Genomic DNA, 20,597 nt, shown 5'->3' with positions numbered 1-20,597 from the left:
CCAGTTCTCTTAACTGCTGAACCATCTCTCCAGCCCTTAGGCTTACTTCTGAAAGCTTCTGTCACCTCCCCGTTTCACCAAAGCCTGTACCACATAGACCTGTGGTGGACACTTCAGGTCCAAACCACTTCAGAAATCAGTAATAGAAAAATTAGCTGAAAAAAACACCAGAAATGTGGTTTTAGGTGAAAGTGATTATAATGGAAATTTATTTGTATCTGATTGTCTTGAAAATTCTATACATCACTATTGTGGAAGTAGAATATAGGAAAAACACATGCGTACTTTACGTGTTATTTAATTTGTCTGAAATGTTTGACAAGTTTGCAGAAACAAACACCTACATAAAATTTGAAATTGAAAAGGGACGTAATGATAGATAAAATTGATACTTAAATTACAGAAAAATTCTTGAATGACTGTGTACCAATATATAGGAAAACTTGGATAAAAAGAAAAAGCCTTAGACACGAATAACACACCTGCCATAAGGAGATAGGAAAAACGGGGACGGGCCGTGGTGGCACACTCCTTAATCCCAGCACTTGGGAGGTAGAGGCAGGCGGATCTCTGTGAGTTCAAGGCCAGCCTGGTCTACAGAACAAGTTCCAGGATAGGTTCCAAAGCTACACACAGAGAAACCCTGTCTCAAAAAACCAAACAAAACAAACTATGAGGAACCAATACCTATAGGATGATTCATATCTTTATATTATATATACTCATATAATGATTAAATATATTTATAATATACTCATCTTTATATGAGTGATTATGTTGTTATTTTAATAGTGAAACTTTCATTGAAACTAGTTTGGGGGTTTTGTTTGTTTTTGAGACAGTGTCTCCATCTTCTGTCATTTAGGTTGGCCTTGACTTTACTTTGTAGCTGAGGATGACCTTGAGTCCATGATTCTCCTGCTTCCACAGCCCAAGTGCCCCTAAGAAATCTTTACCCAAAGGAGCATAAAACCTTAGAATTTAGAAGAACAGTTCACATAAATAAGGAAGGGAGCCGGGCGGTGGTGGCGCACGCCTTTAATCCCAGCACTCGGGAGGCAGAGGCAGGCGGATCTCTGTGAGTTCGAGACCAGCCTGGTCTACAAGAGCTAGTTCCAGGACAGGCGCCAAAGCCACAGAGAAACCCTGTCTCGAAAAACCAAATAATAATAATAATAATAATAAGGAAGGGAAAACACCTGAGCATCTTACTTAGCTGCAGGAAACAAACAAACAAACAAATCCCTCTGATCTGAAGAAGCAGTCAGGACTTAAGAGACCCCGTAGAGGCATGCATCTTAAGTCAGGAATGTGAACAGATCAAAATTTAAATTTAATTGAAGTCTGCCAGTGTCTGCTCACTAGTTTGGGTGTGAGGGATGGAAATCCACTCTTGGCTGATGACCCTTTAGAGTTATGAAGATTTGGGAACATGAATAGTGCCGTGTCACAGAAACTGGTGAATCTCGTCACCATTTATAAGATTCATCATTGCAACAATTTTTCATATTAACAAAGCCAAATCCAAATCACACAAGTAGTTTTAGACAGAAGAGTGGAAATCGTCATAAGATAACATATTAATGTGCAGTGAAGATTTATCTTGGAGATATGGATGAGGCTCAAAGTGTTAAGTCGAAAGAAAATCACAGATTATGTGTGAGCTCATTTCCAGTTAGTCAAAAGAGAAACAGAAATGAAACATAAACTATCAGTGCTTATGCAGTGTTTATCAGATCTATATGAAATGTGGCATCAGCAAATCAGGTATATCAATATCGGTCATTATAAAAGAAGTGACCAAGCCGGGCGGTGGTGGCGCACGCCTTTAATCCCAGCACTCGGGAGGCAGAGGCAGGAGGATCTCTGAGTTTGAGGCCAGCCTGGTCTACAAGAGCTAGTTCCAGGACAGGCTCTAAAAAAGCTGCAGAGAAACCCTGTCTCGAAAAACCAAAAAAAAAAAAAAAAAAAAAAAAAAAAAAGAAGTGACCATAAGAGATGTCGAGACAAACTTGGGAACAGCCGGTCGATAGAGCAAGTAGGGACTGGCGAACTGAATTTCATCAGCTCTTAGCTGAGATGGGAAGGGAGGGTGGAAAGGGAAAGGAAGAAGCTAGATGACCTAAAGCCACTTTAGTGTCCTGTTTCTACGTTGGGCAGTTGCCTGAGTGCTAACTTTATGTGGGGACACAGCTCCCTTTAAAAGAAGACAAGAAAAATAACGTGTTCTGGGGATGTGGGCGATCATGGCCTGGAAGCCTCTTCCCCTGGAGCAGAGTCTAGGTGGGGTTGTATGTGTTTTTGCAGACACAGAACAAAGGGAGGTTGGCGGGGCTATCCCATCCATGAGATAAAATGGGCAGTGTAATATCTTCTGTAGAGTCCAGTTGTCATCTTTAATAAGGGAGGTACATCTACAGGATGTAGATCTTCATCTCGTTCTTTGGTTGCCAGAGGTGAGAGATTCCAATCATTTCATCTAGCAGTCACAGAAGTGAGTCGGAAGCCGAGGTTTATAGCTAAGAGCTGACATTTATGACAACTCCAGTTCTCAATCTGCAGTATTACATCTCTTTCTAATTGGCAGAGGCCAGCTGTTGGCAAGCTATGATGTACACGTGTGGTTTCCCCAGAGAGCTTGGGTTGACAATTAGCATGCTTCGTAGGTATTTTTGTGAGTCAAGTTTTACATTAGGAAATAAAACCTGCTGAGTAGTTCTTACTGGACAGCCACATGAGTTTCACGTCATGCTTACTGCAGTTGCCACAGTGGTCCAGGGGTTAGAACCAAAGGGTTCTAATGATGAAATCGGCTAGTTTTGTGGCTTTTATGGAGCTGTGAGTTTCTCCAAGTAGTTTAGGTTGGTGTCATCTTTAACTCGAAGCCCTTTTCTTTCAGGATGAATCTGAATTTAGAGACAAACTCACTCCCATTACTATTTTTATGGAGTATCAGTTGGACCAGAGGACAGCTGCCGACAGTACAGGCTTGCAACCCATTCTGAACCAATTCACTCCTGCCAATGTCAGTCGGCAGGTAATAACACTTCCCAATTTTTTATCTCATTCTTTGACCTTTGTTAAGGTTTTACAGTTTGTGTTCTTAAATACCATAAGGGATTTTTTTTAATATGTGGGTAGATTTTAACTAAAAAAACGAGAGGAAGTTGGTCAATGGTGGTGCACACCTTTAATCCCAGCACTCGGGAGGCAGACACAGGTGGATCTTTGTGAGTTCAAGGCCAACCTGGTCTACAGAGTGAGTTCCAGGAGAGCCAGGCAACACAGAGAAATCCTCTCTCCAAAAACTTTAGAAAGGAAGAAAGAAAGAAAGAAAGAAAGAAAGAAAGAAAGAAAGAAAGAAAGAAAGAAAGAAAGGAAGGAAGACACAAAGAAACCAGAGGAGAAATAGACTTGTGAACATGGTTCTGTGTTCACAGTTGATATTTGGGGTAAGTGGCTGTTGTACTGATGGTTCATTTAATGCGCGAGCTTCTCTGTGTGGTATTTTATTCAGAAATAACTTTTTCCTTGTGCATGATAATATGCGTTTTGATATATGGACTCTAATTGTTTTTTCTCTATAGTTTTAGATTTATTTTAGAAATCTTTATCATTATTGTTACTTGTTTTTTGAGACAAAGTCTCACTAAAATAGCAACAAATAAACCAAGAATGACTTTGCCTTTATTTTCCTCCCCCGTGTTTTTGTTCCTTCTATGCCTTTGGCCAAGATCTGTGTTCTTGGGGTCTTTCTTTTGAGGTCTTCTTTATGGCACATTCCCTTGGCCAGATTTAAAAAAAAAAAAAACCAAAACAAGTTTAGGTTATTTGCTATTTTTGTCAGGTTTATTATTTTACTGCTGGTTTTTTCTTTCACAAAGGGTTCCTACATGCTGGGCTCATTTGACCACTTTTTCCTTACTTGATGCTTGTAACCAGTTTCTGTGATAGCAACGGAGGCCATTGTCCGAATGAGGAGTTCTTATGTCATTTATTTTGTCTCAGTTCATACAGTTCAGACAGGGGCACAGTTAAAACGAACCATCCTTTCTTGTACTAGATTTCACTCCAAAATGTTAACAGCTGATCTGAAATATACAAAATTCTCAGCGCTTCTATTTTTTTCCCCTTATTCTTGATTACCTGCACTGGCATGTTTAAAGATGAGTGGCCAGAATCCACATAGAAAAGAGTAAAATATTTTTTCTTTTAGGCTCATATTCTACTTGACTGTGGGGAAGACAATGTCTGTAAGCCTAAACTGGAAGTTTCTGTAGACAGGTAAGTTTTACTCCAAACAGCAAATACAAAATATAAGAAAGTTAAATGGAAAAGCTCACTTGTCTATTAAAATGCTAATGTTTTTAAGGAGAAAAACTTCCAGCAAAGAATAATGCATGATTTTCTTCACAATAAAGCAATTGACACCACGGTTAAAAAATAGACCCATTGTGTTTTCGCTAGGTGCCTGGCTGGGCAGATTTATAACAATTAGCTTTGGTTGTGCCTCGAGTCCCTACTAATCTCCTCGATCTGCTTCAGTGTGGGCATGGCCTGAACTGAGGAATGTCCTTGCCATTTGAGATGACACGGGAAGATTGTCGTGGGGATTAGGATGAAAGACTAGTTCATCGTTTAGCAAGAGCTCCAAGGAATTAAAAGCACACGCTCAGATGTAATGTGACTTTTGTCACTGTCTGTAGGTAGACAGCAGTGGTTTGTGACTGGCCTCGAAGTTCAGTCCCAGAGACTGGTCATGCAGCACGCTGGTTTCGGGTTTCCCTTGAGTTGTGGAGACGCCTGAACTCTTCTGAGACAGGGCAGGATGTCAGTGCGGTGGCTTAGCTCCCGTTTCTTTGAACAGTTGCACGATCCCCATGTAGTCTTTCTTCACTGTTGGATTTGAATTACCTTGCAGTGATCAGAAGAAGCTCTACATTGGGGACGACAACCCTCTGACCCTGACCGTGAAGGCGCAGAACCAGGGGGAGGGCGCCTACGAAGCGGAGCTCATCGTCTCCATCCCGCCGCAGGCTGATTTCATTGGGGTTGTCCGAAACAATGAAGTAAGCAAGCTGCCTCTTGGAAAACCAAAGCACACCTTTTTTTAAACATTTATGCGGTAGTCCCTAGTTAGTGAAGCCAAAGCCTAGCCATTCTAAGACTAAACGGCTGGACAATAGAGTGCGTATCTTAAATAATTCCTTTCAGGCCAATACTTTGAATAATAAATTGATATGGAATTATTAGGTTTGCCAGCCAAGCATCTGAGAAATGAGGTCAGCTAGATAAGGTCTCTAAACCTGACCATCACGTTACTAGTCAGAGGCTCTATGGTCAGAATCTAAGTTTGCTTTCTGAAGCCCGTACATTCACAGGGCACAGTCGTCCACAGCTCCGGTTTCCTTTTCTACTTGCTCAAATAGATTTATTCGCTTTATAAAAAAAGAATATAAATATGCACACAGTATTCGAAAGGGACTGTGTAGTTTTAGCTTTTTTTTGACTATTAACTTTCTTTTTACCTTCCCCAACCCCACTCTTCTCTATTTTCTTTTTTGCCTATAAGGCCCTAGCAAGACTTTCCTGTGCATTTAAGACAGAAAACCAAACCCGGCAGGTGGTGTGTGATCTTGGCAACCCGATGAAGGCTGGAACTCAAGTAAGGCGGTTTAATTCTATTGAGTTTTCTCCTTAGAAGTAGAATATAAATATTTCGTCCTATAAATAATTTTTCTCTAGGTTTGTTTATAGTAATTTCAAGACAAGTTGGGTTTTTCTTCATTATTGTTGCTAAGGACTAACCCAGGACCTTGAACATGCTTGGAAAATGTCATTTGCTGAGCTACATCAAAGCCCTGGTTTGTTTATGGTTTGTGTTTTTCTTTCTTCCTTTCTTTCTCCCTTCTTTCCTTTTTTATTTTTTGAGAGAGGGTTTCTCTGTTTACCCTGGCTGTCCTGGAACTCATACAGGAGACCGGGCTGGCCTTGAACTCAGGGATCTGACTACCTCTGCCTTCCGAGTGCAGGGATTAAAGGTGTGTGCCACCACTGCCCGGCTTGTGTTTTTAAGATAGGATCTTGCTATGTAAACTCAGCATGACCACAAACTCAAGTTCTTCCTTCCTTTACTCCCTAAGTGCTGTAATTACAAGAGTGGTGTGAACCACTGTGGCAGCTCTAGGCAGTGTCTTTAATTCTATCTATCTATCTATCTATCTATCTATCTATCTATCTATCTATCTATCTATCTATCTATCTATCATCTATCTATCTATCTATCAATCACCTATCTATCTATCTATCATCTATCTATCTATCATCTATCTATCTATCTATCTATCTATCATCTATCTATCTATCTATCTATCATCTATCCATCCATCCATCCATCCATCCATCCATCCATGTATCTATCTCTATCTATCTGCCTATCATCTATCTATCTATCTATCTATCTATCTATCTATCCATCTACCTATATCTATCTATATATCATCTATCTACCTATCTATTTATATCTATCTATCTATTTATATCATCTATCTATCTATCATCTATCTATCTATCTATCTATCTACCTATCTATTATCTATCCATCCATCTATCCATCCATCTATCCATCCATCCATCCATGTATCTATCTCTATCTATCTGCCTATCATCTATCTATCTATCTATCTATCTATCTATCTATCATCTATCTAGCTATCATCTATCTACCTATCTATATCTATCTATCTATTTATTTATATCTATCATATATCTACCTATATTGATCTATCTCTATCTATCTATCTATCTATCTACCTACCTACCTATATCTATCTATCATCTATCTACCTATCTATTTATATCTATCTATTTATATCTATCTATTTATATCTATCTATCTATCTATCTATCTATCTATCTATCTATCTACCTATATATCTATCATCTATCTAGCTATCATCTATCTACCTATCTATTTATATCTATCTATCTATCTATCTATTTATTTATATCTATCATTTATCTACCTATATCTATCTATCTATCATCTATCTATCTATCTATCTATCTATCTATCTATCTATCTATCATCTATCTATCTTTATTGTGTGTATTTGTGTTATGCCTACACATGTATGCTTGTATGCTACACACACTGTGGAAGTCAGAGGACAAAGTTTGGTTCCACCATGGTATACAGACCTGGGACCTGAACTCAGGTCATCAGGTTTGGTAACATGTGCCTTTACCCACTGAGCCATTACACTTGCCCTCGAAGAAGTATCTTTAAATTTGTTTTCATTTAGAGTTTAGTTTTTAGCAGAGTCCTGCTCAGCTTAACTAGGATGCTAGCATTATAGGTGGAGCTGTATCCTCCGCGGTAAACATCTCTTCACACTGCCTTAAATCTGGTAAATAGAAGGAAACATGATTTAAACTAAGGACTAAAATTATACTTCTAGTACTTTGAGCCAGGGTGTCTCTGGAGCCTTGGCAGACACCAAGGCCTGTTACTCTTGGGTGAGATGGTGTCCTCTTACTAACTTAAACCCTTATATCATCTAAGGAGGAGAAACTTAGTTGGGTGAGGCATCGTCTTCTGATGGGGAGCAGGGAACTTTTGAACAGGAAGCCAAGCAGCCAGGCAGGTTTCCCCCAAGTCCTGCAGAAGGGAAGCAGGGTTTGTGTGTCCCGGTACTGAGGAAAGCAGGCGTACATAGGATGCTCTCCAGGCAGATGCACTGAGCGGCACACTGATGGTGGTTATGTGCAGACCCGCTGCATGGTCTGAACATGGCATGCTTCTTCTCTGAGTGTGTTCCCACAGGCAGTCGTTATCCTGGATAGATGCTCTCTGGGGAAGAGCTTTTGATTTTCTCATTCTCTGGTTTTCTAGCTCAGAGGTCCTTTAGGTCCTGGCTTTTCTAAGTAGCCAGCTCCAGACTTTGTAACATGCATGCAGCCCCATGGAGGTGCCATTCCTCCATGCCATCTATGTGGTCCCCAGGAAGCTTGCTGTCTCATACCTTCAGTTCAGTCGTTTTTAAAATCAGTCTGTATTCCGCCTCAGGGCTCAGCCTGTGAGGTGCTGGGGAGGAGACAGTGGGAGGTATGAGGAGAGACTTTCTGCTTTTAGTCCAACTCCTTTAATGCTGTGCTCTGACTAACCCTCCAGTGTTTCCTGTCTGGCTTCTTCACTCAGGTTAGTTCAGCTTCTTATATATAGCGAGTCTTGGGACTCGGTTGCAGGCTTTCATTGCAACAGTAAGCACGGAAGTTTTTAGAAAGGTGGTTATTATCGTAGGCAGGGATGGCTGTAATTAATAATTGTTAAATAGCCTGCATCATGACCTCAGTGGGAAATGAGATGTAATTATTTTTGTTCACTTTTACCGTAACCTCGTCAAAAGCATATTTTAGAACACACCTTTATATTTGGATGTCAGATTTGAAGTTTCTGATTTAAATGAGGCGTTAATTATTCATTATTGCCTTCCCTCTCCAGCTGTTTGCTGGGCTCCGTTTTAGCGTGCACCAGCAATCAGAAATGGATACCTCTGTGAAATTTGACCTGAAAATCCAAAGGTATGAAAAACAAGTATTAGGATAAAATAACCATGCTTCCTTATAAATATATTACATACATAAAGATGGAATAACATAGATTAAAATTTCAGTACTCTATTATAAGATTCTTTAATCAGTATTTAACTAAGCAAATGGCTATACTGCTAATTTAGTTTATAAGACAAATTAAGCATTAGGAAATAAAAATTATCTTCAGCTTTGAATTGCATGTGATTAAAATAATCACTTGATCGGTCGGGCTTCAGTTTCTGTGCCTCTTTGGATTGTGTAGTTTTCGTTCCCCTGAGTTTTCCCTTTTATGGCTTTGATGATAAATGTGCCCAATTCAGTCCTGAGCGTGTTTGTTTTCGCCCCCTTTTCAGCTCTAATTCTTTTGACAATGTAAGCCCCGTTGTGTCTTACAAAGTTGACCTTGCTGTTTTGGCTGCTGTTGAGATAAGAGGGTAAGTGTGAGCCTCCAGTTGACTATCAACGTCATTGTGATTGCTTCTGCAATGTAGCTGCTGGACCCTGGCTTCCTATGGGCAGCCACTCCGGCTTAGTGCTGGCTTCCCAAGGCAGTGGACTCTGCAGAGATAAGACCTTGAAGGTGCTCCAAGAGGCACAGGCACAGCCGTCTTAAAATACGTCGATTGGCTTTTCCAGCAGTTGCTCACTGATTCATTGATGCAGGCTGATTTAAGAACAGTAGATTTTATGCATAAAAATCTTGTTCAGGCAAATGGATGGATCTAGAAAACATATTGAGTGAGGTAACCCAGACCCAGAAAGACAAACATCATATGTACTCACTCATAAGAGGCTTTTAGACATAAAGGAAAGAAAGACCAGTCTACAATTCACAATCCCAGAGAACTTAGACAACGATGAGAACCCTAAGAGAGAGAGAGATACGTGGATCTAATCTACATGGAAAGTAGAAAAAGACAGGATCTCCTGAGTAAATTGGGAGCATGGGGATCATGGGAGAGGGTTGAAGAGGGGGAAGGGAGGGGAGTGGAGAAAAAAATTATAGATCAATAAAAACAATAAAAAAGAAAAAAAAGCTTGTTCATTAACAAGCCTTTCCTTTGAGTCTTTTTATAATTAGGTCTGATTTTATTCCACTGAATATAGAACACTTAGGGAAAAGAACTGGTTATGTTGTTTGATATTCATGGTAGGTTTTCTTCGGTCATTGTTTAGAGTCTCAAGTCCTGATCATATCTTTCTCCCAATTCCCAATTGGGAGTACAAGGAAAACCCGGAGACTGAAGAGGATGTTGGGCCCGTTGTTCAGCACATCTACGAGGTCTGCAGCTCTCGTACCCAGTAGAAATTGGCAAAGTTGGGGGCGGGGGCAATGGAGAGAGCAGCTAAACGTGTTTTAAAAGCAATCCTGTACGATTTTTATGTAGGGTTTGCATAGTTTGAACTTATAACAAAAATACTGTTTGTAAGTTCATTTTTATAGACAAATAACTTTATGTGTTTAAAGAAAGTGAAACCAACTCTGAATGAAAGAGATAATCCTCGTGTATACTCCACAGCCTTTTGAAGTTCTGATTAAAAGCTGGAAATGCCTGTAATTAAGCTGTTTTATTGTCTATACAAAGGCTATTAAATCAGCCTTCTGACATTTTCATCCTGGTAGATCTTTCTGCACTTGAGATAAACATTGTTTGACTTTTGTGCATAGAGGTCACGATTAGATCCCAGCTGCTCTTCAGGTCCCATTGTTGATATGATTTCTAGTGATAACTTGGTGGAAGGAAAATAGATCTAATCTTTGTCCAAAGTGCTTACATCTCCTTTTTCTTATTAGCTAAGAAACAATGGTCCAAGTTCATTCAGCAAGGCAATACTAAATCTCCAGTGGCCTTACAAATACAACAACAACACTTTGCTGTATATCCTTCATTATGACATTGATGGGCCAATGAACTGTACCTCGGATACAGAGATCAACTCTTTGAGAATTAAGGTAGTACATTTTCTAAATTGATAAAATAAACACATAAAATACAAACAGCTATTTTAATGTATGAACTCTGCAAAAAGTATTTTAGTTCAAAACTAGTACACTAATTTATGTAATAAGTAAGAATCAATTCTGTGAAATCAAAGCGAACCATACTTTTATGAGTGTTCTGGAAGCCTCAGGAGTTATTCTTGACCATGGCCCACTGCATCTCAGTTTATTAAATATATTATATAATACTATTTTATTGTTGGAATTTCTGTCTTAAGAATAATATGATACCATTTTACTTGTGACTCTTCATTAACAGGGTCTAGGAAAATGCTATAGAATTTTATATATTTTTGGTGATAGTAATATTTGTTCTAGAACATATATTTACACAAGAATATTATGTTTATATAGTCTACGGAAAATTCAGGGCATAAATTAAAATAAACCAGGCTTGATGGCACATACCTGTAATCCCATAACTAGCTTGAGACTATCTGGGATTACATTTTGTGTTCAAGGGCACTCTGTTCTGTATAGTAATATTCTGTTTCCAAAACCTCAAACCAATTAAACTCAAAACTCCTGTTGGCGCTCATCACAGATGCACTGTAAAATTTCAGGCTCTTTCAGTGTTGCTCTCGGTTCCCCTTTAGGGATGCGTGGGGAAGAGCAATGCTTAGGAAAAGGGAACTTTAACAAATTTGCAGTGTACATTGACGACTTTGATCTTTTATTTTCTGTCTTTCCTGTTCACTGACTATTCAGAGGTAAGTTTTCTGTCGGATCACATTTTCATAGACTTGTGTGCTAACCGTATCTAAGCATTAATGTCCAAATGTCGTTGTGAAATGTTTTTCCCGCTATTGTTTAACCGCTGTTTTACAACACAATCCATGTCTCGTCTTGGCAGACACCCGGAAAGAATGACACAACCACGGGCCAAGGAGAACGGAATCATCTCATCACCAAGCGGGATCTCGCCCTCCGGGAGGGAGATGTTCACACTGTGGTAAGTGCCATCCCAAGTACGGAAAGTGTAAGCATCTAAAAATACATGATTTCAGGACAGACAACATCACAGCGCAGTGCCTAAAAGAGCATGCTTCAGTCCTCGCTCTTGACCCTGGTCACGCTGGGAGCGATTCTCAACCGACCCATTTAATAGATTGTTAAGTAAAAGCATTTGTATTCTAACTGACTTCCTTGACTGTGCTCCTCCACCTGAACTTTCCTGATCTCATCTTTCTCTTTGATACTTCAATGGCACATTGCAGGAGAAACCAGGAGACCGAGTGATGAGAATGTATGAAGGGAATAATTAATTCAATGATTTCCTCTACTGTTTGAAGGAAATGGAGAAATGGGCTGTTTAGCCTTTTAAATTTTATTTTATTTTTTAAAATAAGTAGATCTGAAACCAACACATAGAAAAACTGGTAAAGCTCCTTAGCAATCACTAGTTATTGTTATTGTTGTTATTATTATTATTATTATTATTATTATTTTGGTTTTTCAAGACAGGGTTTCTCTGTGTAACCCTGGCTGTCCTGGCACTCACTCTGTAGAGCAGGCTGGTTTTGAACTCACAGAGATCCGCCTGCCTCTGTCTCCCAAGTGCCTTTACAGTCACTACTTTTTTTTTTTTTTTTTTTTTTTTTTTTTTTTTTTTTTTTGGTTTTTTGAGACAGGGTTTCTCTGTAGCTTTGGAGCCTGTCCTGGAACTAGCTCTTGTAGACCAGGCTGGTCTCGAACTCACAGAGATCCGCCTGCCTCTGCCTCCCGAGTGCTGGGATTAAAGGCATGCGCCACCACCGCCCGGCTCAGTCACTACTTTCTAAAAACTTGTTTGTGTATTACATTTTCATTTGTGTGTGTTTGTTTGTTTGTGGTACACACATGCCATGGTATGCCTGCAGAGGTCAGAGGTCAGCTTGTGGGAGCGACTTCTCTGCTTCCACTATGTGGACCCCAAGGAATTAACTTAGTCCTCAAGCTCGACGATGAGAGCCTTTACCTGTTAGGCCGTCTTGCCAGCCCACAAACAACATTAGCTTCTCTTCACATCACCGCTTCCAAGGGCATCCTTCTCTCCTGGTTCCCCATTTGCCACTGCTCCTCCTTGACCCATGCTCAGATCCTCCACTGAACTTCAGGGTCTGTTCCTCTGCCAGTTAGAATCCTCTCCCATGTCTATCAGAAAATAGCAAACCTAAAAACATGTCATGGAGTTTTCCCAACGCTTCTCTTTCCGCAACGGCCCGCGGTGACGCCATTCTCTGGACAAATCCTTCTTTGTCTCTCAGCACTGCCTGACATCTCATCAAGTTTCACCTCTATTTACTATCTAAAGTACCCAGTTCTAACCCGTTTCCACCAGCGCCACTCCTTCACGCTGTGACTTGGACCATCTTCTTTGACTTTTACTAACCTTGGCTTCTGATTTTCTGCCCTTTGCCACAGAACCTGTTGGGGTTCTTTCACTCCAGGACCTTCTCAGCTGACTCAGGAAAATCATAGGTGACTAGAGAGAGATCTCAGTGGCTAAGAGCTCCAGCTGCTTTTCCAGAGGACCTGAATTAGGTTCCCAGCACCCACAATAGGCAGCTCAGAACTATGACCACAGCTCCAGAGGGAGACAACACCTCTGGTTTCAAAGGACACCATGTTTGCTTATCCCCACACAGATTTGCACAATTAAAAATAAAATATTCATAAAAAGGAAAACTAATCAGAGCTCCTAATGTAATCAGCTTTATAACATAATAGTCTGTAAACCACACATTCAGGGCTCTTGCTGATGTGGGAAGTCCTTCTGTATATGGGTTGCTTTTATTGGTTAATGAATAAAGAAGCTGCTTTGGCCTTTAATAGGGCAAAGTAGAGCTAGGTGGGAACACTAAACTGAATGCTGGGAGAAAGAAGGAAGAGTCAGTGAGACACCATGTAGCAGCCCACAGGAAATAGATGTGTCCTGACCTTGCCGGTAAGGCACAGCCTCGTCGTGATACACAGATTAATAGAAATGGTTAATTTAAGGTGTAAAAGCTAGCCAATAAGAAGCTAGAGTGAATAGGCCAAACAGTGATTTAATTAATACATTTTCTGTGCGATTATTCAAGTCTGGGCAGCCACGAACTAACGAGCCTCCGTCAACACCTTGCTGTCTGTCTGTTTGCACCTAGTCTCCCACACTGTTTCTCTCATTCCCATTTTGCTTTAAAAAATACAGTATTCATTTTTTATATTGAAACATTTTTCATTTGATAGATTTTGATGAGTTCCTCCCAGATACTCTTCCACCTTCCTACTCAGCCAATTTTATGTTCTTTTTCTATTTCTCTGTAAAAAACAACAAGAAAGAAAAAAAAAACACAAAAAATCCCACAGAAACAGAGGAGGAAAAACAAAAAACAAAAGCAAAAGACCAATAAGACAGAAAAACACCAAAACCAAGCAAAATGAAAAAGGTCCACAAACATACTATTGCGTCCCTACTGTGTTGGCCAACGACTCATCAGCATGTGATGGTCTTTCTGCGAGTCTCATGCAGAAGAACAATTACAGTTCACTGCTTGCTTTGCTTTTCTGCAGAGTTGCTGTGATCTAATGTATATGCCTTAAAATTTATGATATTTATGTCTTAAAATTGTTGAGTTGTCATAAAACTGAACTTTTCAATATTATACATTTTATGTTTCTAGAATAGTTTGAATTAAAAAAACATTGATTTTGCTGTGTGTGGTGACACACGCCTTTAATCTCAGCAATGGGGAGGCAGCAGCAGGATCTGCGAGTTCCAGGGCAGTCTAGTCTACACAGTGAGTTTCAGGACAACTAGGGCTATATAATGAGACCCTGTTTCAAAATAAATAAAAAATAAAATAAACATTTTAACAAAAAGCACGGGATTAACTGTTGGCTTGTTTGTTAAGCATTGTTCCTAAAAGGCAGAAGAATCTATATACTTCCTCTTTGGTCTTCTTGTAAGAATGCTTCATGTTCAAATGTTAAATGTCAGTGTTAAAAAGAGACAGTGCGATCTTAGTTTGTAAATAAAAATGGTTCATCCCGGCAGGGCTGTGGAGTCGCTAAGTGCTTGCAGATCATCTGCCAGGTCGGGCGGCTGGATCGAGGAAAGAGTGCGATCCTGTATATCAAATCCCTGCTGTGGACCGAGACGTTTATGAATGTAAGCAGACAGGTGCCCACAGGTTTATACGTTTGTCAGAGGAATAATAAAGGCCTTGCTACCTGAGAAACCATCCCGTTTTTGTTTCCATTCAGAAGGAGAACCAGAACCACTCTTACTCCCTGAAGTCGTCCGCGTCATTTAATATCATAGAGTTTCCTTACAAGAATCTTCCAATTGAGGATCTCTTCAACTCCACACTCGTAAGTCACTGGTTTCAAAGAGGGAATGCGTGCATGCAGCTTCACTACAGTAACTGAGAGTCATAAAGCTATTTGCGGGGATTAATATTTTAGATCTGAAAACATTTCATTCGTCGTCGTCTTCTTTTTTTAAATTACATTTGTTGTGGTGATTGTGGTGGTGGCAGTGGTGGTGGAGGTGGTGGTGGTGGTGGTGGTGGAGGTGGTGGTGGTGGTGGTGGAGGTGGTGGTGGTGGTGGTGGTGGTGGTTGTGGTGGTTGTGGTGGTGATGGTGGAGGTGGTGGTTGTGGTGGTGATGGTGGAGGTGGTGGAGCACAAGCCACTGCGTTTATATCAAGACCAGAGGACAATTTTCCAGAACTGATTTTCCCCCCCCTCCATCATCTGGGGCCTGAGGATTGAACCTAGATCATCAGCTGTGTGGCAAGTGCCTTTAGCTGCGGAATCCTCCCTGACCCAGGATTATACCCTTGTCCTATGGTATCCCGGAATCCTCCCTGACCCAGGACTGTACTCTTGTCCTATGGTATTCCTTTACTCCCTAGTCATAGAATTCCTAGCGCTGGGCCTTTTCTTTAATGCTTTGTTCTATGTAACAGGTTTTTTTTTTTTTTTTTTTTACTATTTACCACATTCATTTGGAGATGTTTTGGTTCCTTTCTCCCCTGACAATTATAAGTTTGAAACTAAGTACATAAAGTAAATGGATTTTGAAGATATTTAAGTACTAAAAATGGGATCAACTGTCAAGGTCTGTATGGGGTCATTTATCAGTCATTTCATGTGAACCCTGAAGTCAGCCTACTGTTAGGAGCTTTGCGAGCTTGCTATTGACTCCTAATGTGTGCGCACTAAATGATTGTATGAGAAAGGAGCTTGACGTGAACACCACTAAAATAAAAATTAGAAGCGACTGACTTACTAAGTCAAAGAGTTATCTAAAGCTCCACGTGTTTTCCCCAACAGGTCACCACTAACATCACCTGGGGCATTCAGCCGGCGCCCATGCCCGTGCCCGTGTGGGTGATCATCTTGGCGGTCCTCGCAGGGCTCTTGCTACTGGCTGTTCTGGTTTTTGTAATGTACAGGGTAAGTGATGGACTTTGGGAGGGGAAGGGGAGAGAATAGGAGAAAAGGGAAGGAGAGAGTAAAGAAAAGAAGAAACGGATGCCCAGTGATACCGCCCGATGAGCAGGGCTCGTTTCAGGGTGGGAAACTAAACAAAAATGGCATTTGGAGGCTCAAGCTGCTAATAGAAACGGTCAGTTGTATTTTTTAACGTTCTGCTAGTGAGAGCTTTGCCTGTTCTCTAACTGACAGATGGGCTTTTTTAAACGCGTCCGACCGCCTCAGGAAGAGCAGGAGAGAGAACAGCTCCAACCTCACGAGAACGGCGAAGGAAACTCCGAAACCTAATTGTGGTTCCCAAGCGGCGCCGCTTCTGGATCCACCGAATTTTCCACTTTGGCGATAGATTTAAATATCTTTCATGAAGAACAGAATCCCCAGATGGTATGGCTGAGGGTACCCAGTAGCCTCAGCTTACCCACAAAACTGAAATGACTGTTTGCCAGCTTCTCTTGATAAACAGGCTCAGATTACATGGGCTTCACATACACTGACGTGTGTTTTTAGCGATAATCCTTGCTCAGCGTACATAACGACAGCACCTGAGTTACCACATCATATAACATGGTACCTCTTCAGTTACTATTTCTAATTTACTATGTGAGGTTTCTCGCTTCTTCGATGTTACATTAAGGCAGTTAGGATCTTTAAAGCAATTCAAGTTTAGACCTTAGCACCAATAACTTTGTACAGGTACTTAGAACGTTAGTACACATTACACTACAGTTGGTTTAGTAAGCTACTGAAGACTCAGCGATTGCACGGACTTAGATTTCAATATCATTTGCATAGTAGGACTTTTTTTTAAAAAAAAAAATCTGAGACTATCAAAATTCTTTCCTGGGCGGTAGGCCACTTCATAGCATGTGCTCCGTATATACATGTCCCTGGGTTTAGTCCTCAGCACTGGGGAGAAACAACAGCTTCCTGTATTAACAACGGTACAGTATTTTTATATGAAATTTAGGTTTTTATTTATATCTAGTCTGCATTGTACTTTATTGTATTTTAACTTTTGTAATTTAAGTTCTATATCAAATCCTTTAAGCCATTTCATGCTGAAAATTCTATAATTAAAAATGCCCATTAAGCAATAGCTTGATCTCAACTAAATAATGATGGTGATTGAAGCCCTGGGAGCTGGAAGTTGTTTCTGAGGTACGTCTGTTTCATTTGCCTGGCTGTTTTCAGCGTATAAAATGCCGAAAGGCTCTCTCTGTGAGTCTCTGCTGTAACCGCTCATCAAAATTGCATTCTTTAATTAGACTGGAGCTTCTAATTGGTGTTAATTTATTTTGCTCCTGTATTCATATTTTCCTTCTATTTCCAAAACTGAGAACGGGTCAGGACCGTCTTTATAACCTATAGGAACCTGGATCTCCCACCCTTACCCCAAGAGAAATGCTTGGAATCCACATTCCAAAGGCAGCAAGCATGGTTGCTTCTAGCATGGGCATTTCCTCAGGTTAAGCAAGGCAATGCATCCACCTGCCTCAGCTGTCAGAAGAAATGCTAAAAAGATGTTTTTACTGAAGCTCTTGTTACTGAAAACCTTATAAAGCCTGTCTACATTTGTTAATGTAAGTTTTCTGGGGCTTATAATAAGGGCAGCAGCGTTAGCGAGGTCTTCATTGTCCCTGATTTACTCACAGTTCCTCCAGGCCAGAGGATGACTATCGATCATGGCTATTCCAGGACAGGGGATGACTCGATCATGGCTGTTTTTGTGCAATTACACCAACTGTGCACTAGAGTTGAGAATTCTAACAGCTTTTTAAACTGCTGCCCTCATTAAGCAAAGAAAAATATTTCTCTTAAATAATTGAATATTTTTCTACATTTTAAAAATAGTGAAATTGGTCTCAGCATATCATGTTAATTCCATGTACATATGGCTGAGCTAATACGGAAAATTTATTTTCATAACAGGAAGCACATTTAGGTGGCTCGTACAAGTTAGAATATAAACAGAACCCTATATTTAGCTTGAACTTTTAAATTAATAGCTTCTGGGGTATATAATTCATTAATGGCTTGAAAGATGATAATCATATACACAAGTTTTGTTAACCAATAAATTTAAATTCTTTTCAGAAATATTTTTACCATAGGGCCAAGTGTTGAGCACCACCACACAGCCACTAAGTTGACTGTAAAAACTTTTGCCTTCTCTGTCTTCCTACATAATAGCTGCCATTCCTGAAAATCAGTGAAGTTCATTCTCTGGCAACAGAATCAGTATTGATTTTTACAGTTATTCCTATTATGGCTCCTTTGCCGAGGAGTAACTTTCTGTTCGGGACTGAAAGAAGTTGGACGGGGAAATTAACATGGTGTGTAGTTTTCTACAATGGCGTGGATTTCCTTCTAAAAAGTGTAAACTTGCATCTCTGTAAGGTTAGAAACTGTAATTTCAAAGTCAACTCTGAAAAAAAAATGTTGATTCTTTTTATTCTATAGCAGCATATGAATATAATCGATAGAATATCAAAGGATTATTTTAGATTCATATTTGTAGTTTATTGAGAATTAAAATTGATTTCCAAGTATAAAATTTTCATAATCTAGTTCAGTTGAAAAAAAAAACTGAGTGATCCAGAGGACATTTGACACAGTGAGAAATATTGGCAGTGATGCTGATTTCTTACAGAGGTAATTATTTTAGAGTTGACGCTGCGTGACATCTACGTCAGGGTCACTTCCCCCTAAGTTTAATTATCGTCACAACTCTGATTGTGTCTCAATGACTATAAAAGGTGACACAGCCAAAACATTATTGTCTTAATTCTACCTGAATTGCGAAACTACTAATTAGTTAATCCTCATGAATGCAACATTATTTACATACCGAGGAGATTGACTAATAGCAGACAAGAGCTTGCTGTTCCTTTAAGATGGCTCATGGGGTGATGGAGCGCTGCGGTGGCATCCATTGTGTAGAGGAGACTGAGTTGTTTTAGAGTAGCTGTGTGTGTGGCCATTGTCTCTCTGTCACCTTGTTTTATGCATGGGTGGCTTTTACGTTTCATTTGATGAGGAAGGGGAAAAGATGAACAAAGTTGCATTGGGGATCCAAAGAGGCAAATAAAGTTGCTTAAAGTCTAGTGACTTCTAAAAGGTTTCTTTGAACTGGTTGGTCCTTCATCTGAACCGTGAACCGTGGCGGGGCCACCTGCAGTCTACACTGGCGTTTGTTGTAACTCCTGAGGCGTCATGCTGTCTGTGAGGGTACCGGATCCTCCTTTAATTTTGTCATTGTTCTCAAGTGCAATATAACAATGTAACGAAACATATAAGTCGCTGTTAATTCAGTAAGCCTCATCTGAATAGAGATTTATTAGTATTTTTGTTTGTCTTGGTTAGCAGAATAAAAGCAATTCTGCTGTAGTTGTAGGTACACAGGTGAAGCTCTTTTACTTCTAAACCGAATTCTGCATTTCATTTTAGGTGGAAAATGAGCTATTCCCTTTCTGCTTTAAAACACTTTCAGCGCCGGGCGATGGTGGCGCACGCCTTTAATCCCAGCACTCGGGAGGCAGAGGCAGGCGGATCTCTGTGAGTTCGAGACCAGCCTGGTCTACAAGAGCTAGTTCCAGGACAGGCTCTAAAGCCACAGAGAAACCCTGTCTCGAAAAAAACCAAAAAAAAAAAAAAAAAAAAAAAAAAAAAAAAAAAATAAAACACTTTCAGCATCTTGAGCTAACTTGGAAGCTGTGTGTATCAAATGACTTTGCTCATTAAGTAACATGGAAGGTAATTAATTCTCTTGGGCTTTCTCTCGTGATCACCCACATTGGGTGAGACATAAAAATGAGTCTGTTCTGAAATCTGTCATTTGCTGACTTGGTTTGAGTTGGTAAAAGCAGGTACCATGTTCTGCTCTCCTTCCCTGTGTGACGTGTGACTCTATAATAAACTTGAACATACGGTGTCGGCCTCCTGTGTGGAGTCTCCCGTCTCCTGCTCTCTCTTGTTCCTTAATCACACAGCGCAGCAATCATGTGTCAACAGACTGACTTCAGGGTGGTGACACAGCTCTCTCTTGAAGTTCAGATTTCTAAGAGGATTCATTATCTAAATGCAGGAAACCCACAAACCAAAAGCAAAGGAAACTTAAAGCCACATTCTTAGAGAGGAAATGATTTCTTAGCATGTCAGCCGCTCTGAAAATAATTGTGAGAAGCGTGCACGTGAGATTGTGTGGGAATTAAAAGGCTTCTGCACTTCTCTGCACTTCAAAGGGAACAACAGCGTGAAGCGGCTTCCTCCAGAACAGATGACAGTTGCTGCTCTAGAGGGTTAATACCTAGCATATGCAAAGAACTCAGAAAATCATAAACTCCACAAAGCCAAACCCTCCAGCTATTTAAATGAGTAAATCAAAGATTCAGGCGTTTTTGAAAAGATGAAGCATAAGTAGCCAGTAAATACATGAAAAATGTTCAGTTTCTGTAGCCATCAGAGAAATTGTAAATCAAAACGACTGGGAAGGACCCATACTTTGAACCTGCCTCTGGCCGCTCCTCCCTGACCTTTT

At 40.2% G+C, this 20,597-nt stretch overlaps 1 protein-coding gene across 2 annotated transcripts in view; it reads left to right on the top strand.

Annotated features, from left to right (window-relative positions):
* Itgav (integrin subunit alpha V) overlaps positions 1–19,391 on the top strand; it is a 71,523-nt gene extending 52,132 nt beyond the window's left edge. For both annotated transcript variants that reach the window (XM_038336153.1, XM_038336152.1), the window contains exons 18-30: positions 2,900–3,037; positions 4,217–4,284; positions 4,922–5,069; positions 5,573–5,665; positions 8,504–8,583; positions 8,949–9,029; positions 9,772–9,877; positions 10,391–10,549; positions 11,451–11,549; positions 14,616–14,729; positions 14,825–14,932; positions 15,899–16,021; positions 16,253–19,391. In XM_038336153.1, coding sequence (XP_038192081.1) covers positions 2,900–3,037; positions 4,217–4,284; positions 4,922–5,069; positions 5,573–5,665; positions 8,504–8,583; positions 8,949–9,029; positions 9,772–9,877; positions 10,391–10,549; positions 11,451–11,549; positions 14,616–14,729; positions 14,825–14,932; positions 15,899–16,021; positions 16,253–16,348 — 1,413 coding nt within the window. In that variant the 3' untranslated portion in view covers positions 16,349–19,391. The remainder of the gene's footprint in view (positions 1–2,899; positions 3,038–4,216; positions 4,285–4,921; positions 5,070–5,572; positions 5,666–8,503; positions 8,584–8,948; positions 9,030–9,771; positions 9,878–10,390; positions 10,550–11,450; positions 11,550–14,615; positions 14,730–14,824; positions 14,933–15,898; positions 16,022–16,252) is intronic.
* Positions 19,392–20,597: the final 1,206 nt, after the last annotated feature.

The sequence above is a fragment of the Arvicola amphibius genome, chromosome 7 (genome assembly GCF_903992535.2).
Source record: "Arvicola amphibius chromosome 7, mArvAmp1.2, whole genome shotgun sequence".
NCBI classification, from domain to species: Eukaryota; Metazoa; Chordata; class Mammalia; order Rodentia; family Cricetidae; genus Arvicola; species Arvicola amphibius.
Note: the sequence above shows the minus strand (reverse complement) of the source record. Positions and strands in the feature narration are given on the sequence as shown.